We start from the raw sequence: 13,882 nt of genomic DNA on the forward strand, positions 1-13,882 counted from the left end.
GTCCTGTACAACAATGAACAATAGAGGCCAACACATTCATGTGGCTATTTAAATACTTGAAAGGTTTAAAGAGGTAAAAATAGTAAAGCTCATTCTTTCAAATGAAAAGGAAATATCTACAAACTAAACAATAAATATTTGCCCAAAAGTTTCTCCATTAATAATTTTTGTATTTCTTCTCAGGAAAGATCGATAGTAGCCACGCTAACGCTACTTACTATTATTTGTCGTGAACTGATACTGAATACTGTACTTAGAGCAGCCTATCCTGTAAAACAAACATTTCATTGCACACAGTAGCCTACACGTTTTTCGACGATTTTGCAAACAGATAGATACAAATCACTAACATCAGTTCTGTAATGTTTGGTTGGCACTGTTGCAATACAGTTCTTAAAATTTACAGCACTTACTAGTTTTATTGCCTGCTTAAAGTAAATAATTGTGCTGAAGTAGTTTACTAGAATAAGCTTCAGGTACGCTTGTATACTACCAGTTTTTAAATAGCCTATACTGTATTACCGTACTAAAGTACAACTTTATCAACTATTCTCTATATTTCGTACAAAATACTCCACAATTGACCAAAAAGGTTGTTCAAAGGTTTATTGCATTGAATATGTTAAGTTACAAAAAATAAAACAAATTCGTTCTGTATGTGTTGTTGTCCAACGATTTTGCTTATTGTTTTCCCCTATAGGACAGTGGGTTGAGCGCTTGACTTTGTAAGCAAAGAAATAGCAAGATCAAGAGGCTCTGGTTCAACTCACAGGATGTGCCCTTGAGCAACGCACATCAAAGACAGCTTCCCGGTTAGCGGCGTTTAGTAGATGGAATAATTCAAAGACAACAATATTTTAAAAACGAAGGAAAGTTTACTTTGTCAATCCCCATGACAGGGCCTGTGGTTGAAAGGCTCTACCAATATGCGAAGTGCTCAAGATAAAGCTTCAGTAAAGGCTTTCTCAGTCCAAGAAAAATAATTCTCTCAATCATTAGAAAAGAAAAGCATTACTGTTTCAACCACAATAACAACAACAATGCCACTTCGTTGAATGATTCTTTTATGATATAAATGATGTAATGAGGATGTCAGTCATTCCTAGATGAGGACTGGAGAGAGATTCGAGAAGTATCACCTTGCTGCAATTATGTCGTCAGAAAACAAAATTTGTTTTGAGGACGACCAAACTTCAAGTTGAGTAGAGCCGAAAATCTGAAATAAACATCAATACTGTTAGATTGGTGTCTTCAGAAAAACCCATCTTTGGTACATTGATGCAACGTTTTTAAACGTTAAACAAGGGAAATTTTGCCAACTGAGATAATGCTTCGTTTTTAGAATTGTGTTATTGGAGCGTGTCCTACACGGTAGACAGATAATTGTTTACTAGACGATGGATCGCATGATCAGTAACTGAGCAGGTAGGGTATTGACTTTGGTCGCATAGAACAGAAATAAGGCTGGAGTAAAAGTTGATTTTTTTAAATTGATAGTCAACAATAAAGGTTGATTTTGCCACAAAGGATGACGTGACCAAATAGTGATGAATCCTTGTGATTAAGCAATGTATTTTAGTTAGTAAATGACACCACATAGTTGGTATTGAATCTTTATCCTCGGACTGACAAAGCCTTGGTAGGTTATTTCTGGTAGTTTAGCGACGCAGGGCCGGTTATCGAGATTGACAGAGTGAAGTTTTTCGTTTGTTGAAGTCTTGTTGTCCGGGAGTTATTCCATCTATTAGGTGCCGCTGAATGGAGAGCAGTCCTGGAATGCGTTGCTCAAGCGCACATCCCGAGAGTCGAACCAGCGCCGCTTGATCTTGAAGCTTCTTCGCTCACGAAGTCACGCGCTAACCAACTGAGCTATCGTGGCGAACACATGAAATCTATCGGGCGGACACATCTCATCAATGAAGAACTTCCAAATTTTTCAGGATTTCTTTTATGTTCATGGCACTGGCAAGTAAATTATACGTTTGTCCATCCTAGAAATGAATTTCGATATTACATTGCATCGATATATGTTATATTAAAAATTAAAGCCAGTTGTTTAGAGCAGAGTTGTGAGGGCCTTGGTTTGACGCTAGAAAGGGCGCTAGTTTAACACCGTTGAAAAGCATGTGTCTCTGTGTTTGGTAGGACGCTAGGCACGTCTGAAAGTGAAAACGAAGATGGACTTCCTTGCCTTTCCGTCCACTTAATTTAAATCTTCAACTACCGTGCATAAGACTGGATAGGCGTACCTGCAAGCTTGGGAAAGACAAAATAAAATTCATTATGCAAAGTATTTGTTGAGGTATTTTTTTGTTTTGGTGTTTCAGCAGGGAATTAGCTAGATTAAGCTGAACAATCACACCAACCACATTCGTGAAAGAAAATGTCGTCAATGTGAACATCGCCAATCCCGTCCCTGACTTCTTTTGCACGAATTTCAACTTGAAAGGGTTCTACAGACTGAAGATTCAAAGGAACGGAGGAGATCATCCATTCATCGCTTTGATGACCGAACAACGACCATTGTGGCTCCACTCGAAACGCAGGGGGATCCGATTGCTTTACTTCATAGACAAGATTAACTTGCAATCTAGGAGCCTAGAAAGAAACCCTCATAGTCAGTAACACAATAAAAAGTTTAATTTGAAAATCAAATTACAAATAAACTGACCGAGTGTGTTTGATAAATGTTTTAATTTTTACGAAGAACATACACAAAAGAGACCAAATTTTTGGATTTAGTTTGTCTTAGAGCAGGGGTTCTTAACCTTTTTGTCTCGTTTACCCCTTGCCGAATGAAAAAATTAAAATTTACCCCCACCGTTTTGTTGGCCCCTTGATGTTCGTGTCCAGATTTCGAGGTCAGTAATCTCGTTGCGACTTCTACTGACTTTCCAATCATCAAATGTTGGAAAATTTGCATAAATTCCTTTTTGAACTCTTCTACTCCACAGATATAATTTTGTCTGAAAGCCCTGAATTTTATCATGTACATCTATAATGGTATCGCTTTTTCCTTGCATTTGCATATTGAACTGGTTCAAACTTAAAACAATGTCTGTCAAGTAAGCCAATGTACCAATAAATTTGTTGTCGCCAAAGTGCTTACTCAACGGGGATTTGCGTTCTCGAAGAAAAATCTCGATTTCACCTGTAGGCTAGTTCGAAAACTCCAGACAAAACAAGACCCCCAGAGAGCCGGCAAACTTCGGTGTGATAAAGGAGAACAGAGTGTTCTGATCCCATCTGATCACAAGCCACTTTGAAAAGACGATGATTAAGAGCACATGCCCTGATAAAGTTCACACATTTAACCATATGCTTCAATACTGCTTTAAAATATTCTGGAAGGGTTTTACTTGCCAGTGCATGTCGATGAAGGGCACAGTGAGTAGAAATGATGTTAGGTGCGCGTTTTTTCACCAGAGTTGTAAAGCCAGACTTAGCACCGAGCATAGAAGGGGCACCGTCTGTGCAAAGTGAACCCACATAATTCCAGGATATATTATTTTGTTGAAAGAAATTATCTATTTTTTCCAGAACCATAACCGCTTTGGTAGTCGTCTCTAAACTTTCGCACATCAAGAATTCCTTTTTCAACTCACCAGCATGCACATATCGACAGTAAACCAACAAATATGCACAGTTTGACAAGTCAGTTGACTCGTCTAGCTGAAGACTAATTCTTGCCTTACTAGCTCAAATTTCTTCTTTGTGGTCGAAGTCCTAATTAGGTTGTGTACAGTGAAAATGTAGCACACATACGCTGCTGAAATGAAACTGGTAGTCTACTTCCGTGGAGATAAAAGAGACGAAAACTTACAATAAGCATAAATTTGAATCAAAATCGAGTGCAACACTACCAGTTTTTTAATAACTGAAAAAAATAAAGTTAATTTAATGCCTTAGTTTATGATTCAGTGAATTTACCCCCTCAGTAGGTGAAATTTACCCCCAGGGGGTAAATTTACCCCCGGTTAAGAACCCCTGTCTTAGAGGGTGTTTTCTATCCTCTTTTCCCTCAAATATATCTAGGTCAGACGGTGTACATTGACGTTGACGAGATGACTTGAAGTTGTTGCAATAAAAAAAAAAGATAGGGTAACAGTTGAAAACTGAAAATCGTGGATGGAACAAACAAATTTTGTTTTTGTTGATGTTCCATGCAAGTAACACACAATTATTCATGTGTAGTTATCAAGAATCAGCCCAAGTATCACTTGTTATACTCGCATTGCACTGCATTTGTATTATATACACTTTACAATCTTATAACAAACTCGGGGAGAGTGGGGCACAGTTGGACAAAAAATAGTAAAATTGAAATCCCGTCTTTATTAAAAGTCTAACAAAATCCAACTTTTGCACAATAACAAAGTATTACACTGTTAACAAAATGAGACAGTGAAACAACACTTAGGCAATGCATATTAAATACTATATTTAATTGAAAAAAATTTTGTTTGTGTCCAATTGTACCCCAGTAATGGGGCACAATTGGACATTTGCAAATTTTATCAATGGTTTAGAAACAACAGTTTAAACCAACACAAAAGTAATCAAGAAAATGACAATGACTCGAATAAATAGATTTCACTTGTTTATTGCGGTAAAATCAGGGACGTTACCACGTGGGAGGGGGGTCTTAAAAAAGCAATTTTACCCCCCCCCTCCCTTAAAATGTTATTTTGTCTCCCAAAACATGGGTTTTTAATGTTATTACAACGTTTAAATGACATTGTATTACATGAGACCATACACTATTAAAAGAATTATTTTTACAGTATGATTATACCATGTGTGTTGCTGTCCAATTGTACCCCAAAATTTGTGTCCAATTGTGCCCCACACACCAACATCGATTTAAAGTTGGCAGGGACAACTTGTTCTAAAAGCCAGGTCAAAGCAAACGTAATGAAAAGATACTGTACTGTAGGCTATATGGCTTAAACAGAAAAAGAAACTAAATTTTTTTAGTTTACATAAAAAAATTACGATTAATACAAAATCCACAAAAATACTATACAGTTGCTAAAAGACTTCCCACCGCCAAACTCAATACACGACCAACACAAACTCTTAGAATTTTCATAGTACAACGATTGATGTGAAACTAATTTTTTGCGGAGGCATGGAGTTCCAGAGTTTCCAATTTTTTCTATAAAATACGATGTCCAATTGTACCCAATGTCCAATTGTGCCCCACTCTCCCCTACTTCGAATCCACATAAAGAACATATAAAAACTTTCTGATCAAGTAGACTATATAGCAGCCCAAAACTACTTGCTGTAAAACAGAAGCAGTTTCCTATAGCAATTTAAGTCTATCAGACAACAGCATTCGTGATTTCAAGTTTTTGGCATCAACAAATAGAACCAGTCAACAACAAAGCAAAAGAAAAAATGGACGAAAAAGCAAGGTAACTGGGATTTTTCTAGTAAGTTCTTTTTCATTTATCTTTCAGTTAAGTTTTCTTGCCTTTATCACCATTTACTTAGTAAATTAGAATGCCACAACCACGATTTTGCGACTATTTTAATTGGGTAATTTCTACGATTTCGTTATCATTACAATGTATAAATGTTTTGGCTACGAAGTAATTTAAACTTTTTATTGACGCTATGCAATTTCAATTTTATCCAAGTTGTTATGTAATGTCTTCAAACTGTATACTTTCTACCTTGGGTGTTCAACCAGTTTGTTTCTATACAGCACAGTTGCAATTTGGGTAGAGAAGTTACTTTTTTACCTGTAAACAGACATAAGCAACCAACAACATCACATTTAACTATTTTAACATAATATTGCTATTTTGTTTTTATTATGTTAAATGTTGTGTTATTGCTCAAATATGTTAGTTTGCAGTAGTAGTAGTAGTAGTAGTAGTAGTAGTAGTAGTAGTAGTAGTGGTTGTCCAGTTTTAATCCGGTGACGTTCCCGTTACCGAAGGTGGCCAGATTCACCTCAAAGTGCCGCAATCGCCTTCACACCTTGCCTCCACATTGATCTGTCTAACGCATTCTCTCTTGTCAAGCCCACCTTGATGCTTTCCTCCTCAACTTGCTTTTTCCACGTCACGTTTTCTTGGGTCTTCCTTGTTTTCTACGACCCTCCAGTTGCAACTCCAGCGCCCTTCTTAAAACATCATCTTCATCCATTCTCAAAACACGCCACCTCACTCCATTCGCTTTCGTCAACTTATCAACATTCTAGTTAAATAACTGAAAACTTTCAATTTTGTTTCGTCTTTTTCACTTACCGTAAATTCGTTGTTCGAAAGGCTAGCTGCCTTCACTTCTATGATATCAATCGAAATTATATTCAAAATTCAAGCTACCAATTCAAATAATCAAATAACTCCTAAACTCCATCATACTTCAATAAAAATGGAAACAGAGTGGTTTGCGAAAAACTGATAAGAAATGATTGAGCTTCTAAACTTTGGATTGTTTTTTCACTCAGATTTATTGAGCTAATTTTTGTTAGGCTACTAACTTTAGCCTACAACCTATTTTCCCACAATTTTGTTGAGGTCTGATTTCTAAGCAGTTTTACAATATTTTCTGCTATCAATATAAGCAGCCCTTGCTACTGTAGAAAATTTCTTATTGTAATCACTTCGGCACTGCGCTTGGTCGATTTTACCAGTTAATTTTCATCTTTTCCGTATGAAAACTTCATCAGTAAATGATTATACAACTGTCCGAACCTGGTTGATTTTATTCATTTCAATTACAATAGTGACTTACAAATCGTCCACGAAGAAGATATAGAAATTGCATGACGCACGTGCAGTTGCTATTGCCAATCAACATTGGAGTACGCAAATAGCCATGGTTGTTGGCCTTTCCCGTGGCATCGAAAGTTAGAATAGCACCTCTACCTGAGGCAAAAAACATTTGAGGTTAAAATTCAATTCACACGAACAGGGTCTTTGAAAGGATAATTTGGGCCTTTGCAAAGGAGATCTTTGGGTCCCAAGTCAAGACATATCTAAGATAAACACACTATGTCCAAAAAATACACGGTGGTTTCTTCAAGTTTCCAGGCCTCCTAAAAAAGTTACGGACCCCTAAAACTATCCTTGGCCCGGGCCCAAAAGTACCCCTAGACCCCCCGGTTAACGCTACTGCGCACAAATGTTTTGTACTTTTAGCAGAATTTTAATGAGAAGTTGTTCACGACTTTAACAAGTTTTTGAAAAACAAGCACTCCTCACTTTTACAACAAGTTATGAAATTTATCAATTTTATCAAAACTACAAATTTGGTAAAGAGGTGACTTTCTTCAACGTTTGTAGTTTATAGTTTATGTTCATGTTTATGTATTATTTTATATGCCGTGTAGTTGCTTTACAACTATTTTATCAAACTACGTTTTAGTTTATCAGAGATGCAAAAGTTAGGGCACCAAAAACAAAAAGATTTAAGGATGAAAGTCAAACCTTTGACACAAAAAGTGAATAACTTATGAAGTGTCAGAATAAATAAAGCCGTTTCAAATTTTCAAAAGCTTATAAAGCCACAACGTTAAAACCACCTTCTAGATGGGAGGAAGTGGCGCCGTGTTCTGTTTCGAAGTCATCACCAACCGTTTCGGGTTTCCAATGAGAAAAATGGTGTTTTGGAAATATATGTGGGAAAGCAATAGTACCCGAATTTGACTTCGACGAATTCCACAAACATGTTGTAACAGAACTGTCGTTTAGTTGGAAAGTGCAGTCCATATTAATTGTGTTGGATGAATCTGCAATGTGCTTAAAAGTCTTATAATTTTTTATAATTTTAACTTTGATGATGAATTATTAGTTTTTTTTTGAGCTAATTTATTCCAAGCTAATTTCTTTTTTCTATCGCATATGCTTTCATTTTCTAATAACAAAGAAGATTGTACCGTTAACAATGCATTGATTGTTGCGCATTTCAAACGCGATTTCATCCAGCGCTAAAAGGGGAAATTCTGGGTTTTTGATTTCTCCAATGTTCGTGTTACAGCGGTGCCCTTCACAAGTGCCATTACTGGATAGAGCTCCTTCAATGACAATCTGTGAAAAATAGTAAGGCAAACGTATTTAGCAACATTTTTTTTCACTTTTGTCATGAATATATCAGATACTAGCATGCCAAGATAAACATCTGTGGTCTAAAAAATAAAAAAGATAAAAATCTGATGTTGAGACATATCGAGGGCTCAAAACCATAACTGGGTATGTCCAAAATCATTGTTTTTCACAAATCGCAATTGAAAGTTCCAAATATCGTATAAAATCAGGAATAAAGGACAAAACCAAAACTTCATGTTCATAAAACCATACATTGGCAGGTATGGGACATAACCACTTCTGGCACAAAATGGTACCTAGTAAACTAAGTAATTTGATGGACTTAACTCATTTTTCTAAAAATGGAAATAACCAGCTCTGGTTTCGAGCCCTCGATATGCCGTACTGTGGCGTACATTCCCAAATTACTTCTCAGAAAGTGAGCTACTTATTTGTCCACTAACTTACTTACCACTACGACAAAACAAAAATAGAGAATTTTTTGACTTACTTGAAACGAACTATACTCTGGGGGTATGGGAATTTCTGTGACGTTAAGTTTCCATTTAAAGCTTTCGTCATCATCAGCGATTGTTAACACTGGTGGAACTTCATCGATAACTCCTTTTACGTCATGGGAAGATTGGATGACAAAGATACTGATGTTGACTCCACTACACTGAGCAATGTACCAGAACGATAATATGAGATGAGAGGAACCGCCTTCAATTATGGGAGATATTAAGTATCCCTTGGTGTGCTGACGGGTTCCTTTGAGCACCAAGAACCAACTAAAACCATCGTCTTTTTGGTTTGAAACGCCTTCTATGATGCATGAATGCGACTCTTGTCTTGTGAAGTTCATATTCCCGATTCCAACAATGCTCAACCAATCACAGTCTACTTGGCCTACGCGATTATATTCCAAAGAACACAAACTTCTGGTGCTTCGTGGAATGATGCTGAATTGTGGGTTCGATACCACACTTGGGTCGTGCTCTATTGTTTTGTATTGAAAGCAATCATGTGAGGTCACAGAGACGAAAATTTCTTTAGAAGGAAGATAAGAATCCAACAATATGACGACACAAAAATGACGTAATCGTGATAAAATTTCCTGATTTGCGATGATGCCATACCGACACGCGTCTGTCGTCATCGTGACGTAGGTGACATTGCCGTGCATTGAAACAAGCAGAACTTTGGCACCAGGAATTCCATCAATGTCAAAAGAAGTCTGGAGCGAGCAAGCGGAAGGAGAGATTCTGTAAGGAGGAGAGATGATCATGGAGGAGACATTCTTCTCAGGAGACAGAATAATTGACTTGAATGTGAAGTTCCAAGCTGAACAAATGAAATGTGAACTTTGGAACTGAACACGTTCATTAGAAAGCACATTATAGCAACAATGAAGTATTTCTAAAACATTCATTGACTCATAAATGTGGGTTGGTGGCTGTGTGGTGGAGTGATGAAAGCGTCTGTCCAACACTCAATTTGTTCGATACCAATCAAAAGCAGGCTGTGTCTTAGCTACAATCTCAATGACATGCCAAACTGGGGCACGATTGCGCGATGATTGTGACGCAAACTGCACAGTCTGTGGTTACACACTGATGCCTGTTCAGTGGCATCTCTATCATCCAAGATCGAATGATCCAATGTTTGCTTGAAAATTGCAAAAACAACAAGCAAACTATACGTTTCTCGGAAGCCGATTACACGATGACAAGATTTGACAACTCAACATATTGATCATTTGATTCTAACTCTGTCTAATGTTCATGGACTGCACTTCCTGTTGGTTACAACACAACAGGCACCAATTTGGAAATACTTTTAGTTATAGCTTAAAAATCACGAAAGGATCTTATGGAACTTCCATGTGAAATTAATGTCTCCAACTGCGTTATTAATAGTAATGTTCATACTATGGATGCAAAATACTTTGGAATGCTTATTGAAATACAGAAAATGATGAGATTTCGATAGTCAGTTTACATATGTTTTCTGTAGGACTTACGTTTAGGGTGTTAAAGCTATATGCCTTCAATTTTTAGATTGACTGGATAAGTAGTGAGTAAATTTAAACACTGATATGCAACTAGTAGCGGTGAGAGGGTTCAGGAGGTACTTTCAACGCCAGTCAAGAATGATTTTAGGGGCCTAAAACACTTTCAAGGGGCCCGGGAACTTGTAGCAATTAAGGCGTTCTTTGGATACAGTACGTTTTTCTTAAAAATATCTTGATTTTAAGGTCCTATAGGATCTCATTGGAACCGGGCCCAAATTATCTTCTCAATGGCCTTGCATGCAACTGTAAAATGACTTGATAATGTGAATATCACATAAGATAGTCCGTGCAAAGTTGTTCACAAATCAAGATTTTCGGGTTTTTTGTTAGCTTAAAACACAAGATGGCATCACCTTACCTGACGAGTTTTTGTCAATATATCTCCAAACTTGCTTATCCGTGGCATTACATTGGGTCGTCAAAGTTATTTTGCTTTTACATCTCCTGTGATGGGATGCAGAACTATCTGTTGCAAAAAGTTTGAAAACAAATAAGCGACGAGTACGTCGACAAAGCCATAGCAACCTAAAAACACCATCAAACATTACAAAAGCGAGCCCCAATTTTTTCAGTGACGGACTTCTTTCAAAGAACTATTAGGCCTGCGGGCCTTTATACTTTTTAATGTAACTCTGGTTGACAATTCTAAAACTTGCCCTTCACTTTAATCAATGAATTCTATTGCTTAAATGATAAAAACTGTAGCAGCAACATGTTCCAGTGGGGCCTCGCCGATTCACCATCTTGTGCGTGTGGCTCAGATTTTCAAACTGCACACCACATTATCTATCAATGTCCTGTATACCGACCACAAGATAGACATGTGGACCTAACAACGCTCGATGAATACACAATCCATTGGCTGCTGCGCCTGGATGTAACAACGTGATCTGTGGCGGCCTCAAACGCAAGAAGAAGAAGAATGATAAAAACTACTTTATCTACTAACTAGGGCGATTTTTTGTAACCTAAAAGACTCAAAAAGTAACTTTATTCAACGAAAAAAGAAAGCGAAAGAAATGGTAGCAATTCAACATAAAAAAACATCTAAATTAGTTTCAATTGGTACTCAAATCAGAATTACACATTCAAATTACACAATGTAGGCCTAATGTTTTACATTCTCTGGCAGGAAGTTTCTGTCAATCAAACACTTTAGCTGTTGCAGGGAAAACAATTGGTTAAATATAGTTAACACAATTTGTTTCATCGAAAAAATTATTTAACGAGTTTTCGGTAATACACGTGATACGAACAAGCATGGGCTCGTGCAAACCTAAAATCCGTACCATTGTAGAAGATGGGCTATATTAAAAGTCTTGGCATATAGAGTGTAAATTCATCTCTGCAGTAGAAATGAAAGATAAATAAATAGGAAATTAGGCAAAAAAGTATGCAAAATGAAGTGACCTAACAAATGAAAAGTAACCTAAAAACACCAAAAGTTACTTTTGGTAACTTTATAACTTCTTAAATATTGACCCTACAACCATGAAATTTTGGTTTTACATTTCTTATGTTAATGGTACAACTAAAAAATAAGTAACTTTTGTAACAAAAAATTGCCGTAATAATAACCCATACATTCCCCTAAAGATATTACGTGGCCATCCAAGAGATACGCAGACCCAGATAAGGTCCACGGGATTCCGCATTCCCACAAAACAGTTTATCATGATTTTAACACATGATTTAAACGTTTTGAGATTCCATAGGGTCCACCCATGGATGAGATCTACAGGTTATGGTTTACTTTTATCACACTATCTAAAAAAAACATGTGATTAAAGGTGAAATTGACCACTGCGATCACAATATAAAGCAAGGACCTCTCTTACCGAGTATTTGTTCATAATCTTCTTTGCAAAATGCATCATATTCAGAAGATATTGAATCTACACAAACAAAAAAGACGCAGTGAATTTTTCTGCCATAAAGTTAATAGAAATAGGTTAAAGGCAAGCAAACAGTTGGTTTTGTTTTGAATTTTTTGTCATGATTTTGTTTCGAAATAAATTTTGTGATAAATATATTTGAGTGTACTTTTTTTACTTAAAATTTCGAACAGTGCTGTCTGAGTTAAATAATCTATTTGTAAATAATTAAGTCAGGTGGGAACCTTAACTCACGCTGTTGAAAACAACTACGTCCTTCAGGGATAACGTCAGTCCAATGTTTATGACATCATCAAACAACGCTTTCCATGACGTCATACAACAACACAACGCTTTCTTACTTGACGATGACAATGAAAGATTCAAGACGACGACAACAACGATCAGGACTATCAGCAGTATGACGAAGAGAGCTAAAACAGTCTTGAACAAAAGTGATCTTGATGGCCTTGCAGTGCGAGGCGACGGCTTCGAACCGCTACTGTTTGATGACGTCAGAAGAGGACGGCGCGTTGCCGCAGCTGAAAACAAGAACTATTCTTACTTAATTCCAGCTAGCAAACCAATCCCTTTATACATTGATTCAACGTCTGCAGAGATTGAATCAATGTATAAAGGGCTGGTTTTCTGACTAAGATAAACGATCAATTCAATTCTGTTTTGCATATTGCATAAATGGTATAATGACCATAGATTGTATTGATTAGTTACTTTCAGCTGTAGTGATATTAAACCGGTTAGAATATCTGTCGATTGTGTTGAGAATTCCTAGGTCTGTTTCAGCAGAGTCATTCCAAATACTTAGACAGCGAACCGTTTGTATTCTTGTATATACTTACCAATGAATAAATAGTTTCTAAAATTTCGTTTTGATGGTTTGATTTCAATGTTTTTGAATTTTGAAATTGGGTTCAATGAAAGTTTTTGAATTACATCGCTCACGCAAAATTCACCAATTTCAATAACTTAGCTCATTTTTACCTTTTTTCTTCACTATTTGATCTTTCTCTGGGATAACCTGCAAATCAGAATCCATTGTCGAGATTACGTCACAGCAAGCTTCATTTACATTTTCAATTGTTACGAAAAAGAAATAATGTCCCTTACTGTAAACTGTATAAAGAAAAAAGGATAACAGGTGTAGCAAGATACGGACTTGCATTAACCGAAGGCTGCTCTGGACATAATGATTAAGGTTCGTATCTGGCAGAGATAGGAAACCAAGTCTTTTTGTAAACTATTTCATCCCTTTAACTTGAATAGTGCTTCCTTTGTTTTGATTAAGTTTGGGTTTAAGGTGCCGGGGAGCACTTAAACCCAAACCTAACAACCAAAAGTGCAATTATAGAGCACTTCGCCTCTTGTGAAACGTGCACTGACAATGTCTCGATCGACCAGTTTAAAATCATCTCTCGAGGCAGATTTGAATTTCAGACTAAGATCATGGAAGCCTTAAGAATCAAACGTAATAATCCGTCTCTCAACCGGCAGTTATTCGCCTGTGGCTCATCGTTCCTCTTGTGTGTGTTCTAATTGTTTGTCAAATGCCTGTAGTTTACACCTCATGTGATCTGTTTCCACCGTATAATTTACTTGTAATCATTCCTGTGTCACTCGTTCAGTTTGTGTTTTTCAGTCTGGAGTGTCGTTAGTATACAGTTACAGTTATAATGCAAAGTCAAATTTACCTTACAATTTTCATTTTATTTATATTGCAGACATGTAATTCCTGATGAGGACACATGTACGTGTCGAAAACGTTAGAGTTTATTTTTAATTATGTTATATTTGTGTATGTAATACATCATGTTCAACCCACTGAAGTTACTTTGATTTATTTCTTTTGAGATTAATTTTGAAAGCATTGAAAA

At 36.6% G+C, this 13,882-nt stretch overlaps 1 protein-coding gene across 1 annotated transcript; it reads right to left on the minus strand.

The window, feature by feature from the left end:
* Nucleotides 1-610: 610 nt before the first annotated feature.
* On the minus strand, nt 611-13,047 carry LOC145766838 (uncharacterized). Its single transcript, XM_082578541.1, has 10 exons — nt 12,993-13,047; nt 12,353-12,532; nt 11,955-12,011; nt 10,475-10,582; nt 8,554-9,386; nt 7,895-8,045; nt 7,541-7,747; nt 6,751-6,884; nt 2,367-2,598; nt 611-1,216 (listed from the first exon to the last, which is right to left on the minus strand). The coding sequence occupies exons 1-10, from the start codon at nt 13,045-13,047 to the stop codon at nt 1,194-1,196; spliced, it is 1,980 nt and encodes a 659-aa protein (XP_082434667.1). The 3' UTR covers nt 611-1,193.
* Between the last annotated feature and the right edge of the window lie 835 nt (nt 13,048-13,882).

The sequence above is a fragment of the Aplidium turbinatum genome, chromosome 3 (genome assembly GCF_918807975.1).
Source record: "Aplidium turbinatum chromosome 3, kaAplTurb1.1, whole genome shotgun sequence".
NCBI lineage: Eukaryota > Metazoa > Chordata > Ascidiacea > Aplousobranchia > Polyclinidae > Aplidium > Aplidium turbinatum.

Coding starts and splice junctions, on each gene's coding strand:
- LOC145766838 (XM_082578541.1), bottom strand. CDS start 13,047: ATGGATTCTGATTTGCAGGTTATCCCAGAGAAAGATCAAATAGTGAAG. Junction 12,012..12,352: donor TCTTTCATTGTCATCGTCAA/GTAAGAAAGCGT, acceptor TTGTTTGTGTAG/ATTCAATATCTTCTGAATAT. Junction 9,387..10,474: donor TATTGACAAAAACTCGTCAG/GTAAGGTGATGC, acceptor TCATTTGTTCAG/CTTGGAACTTCACATTCAAG.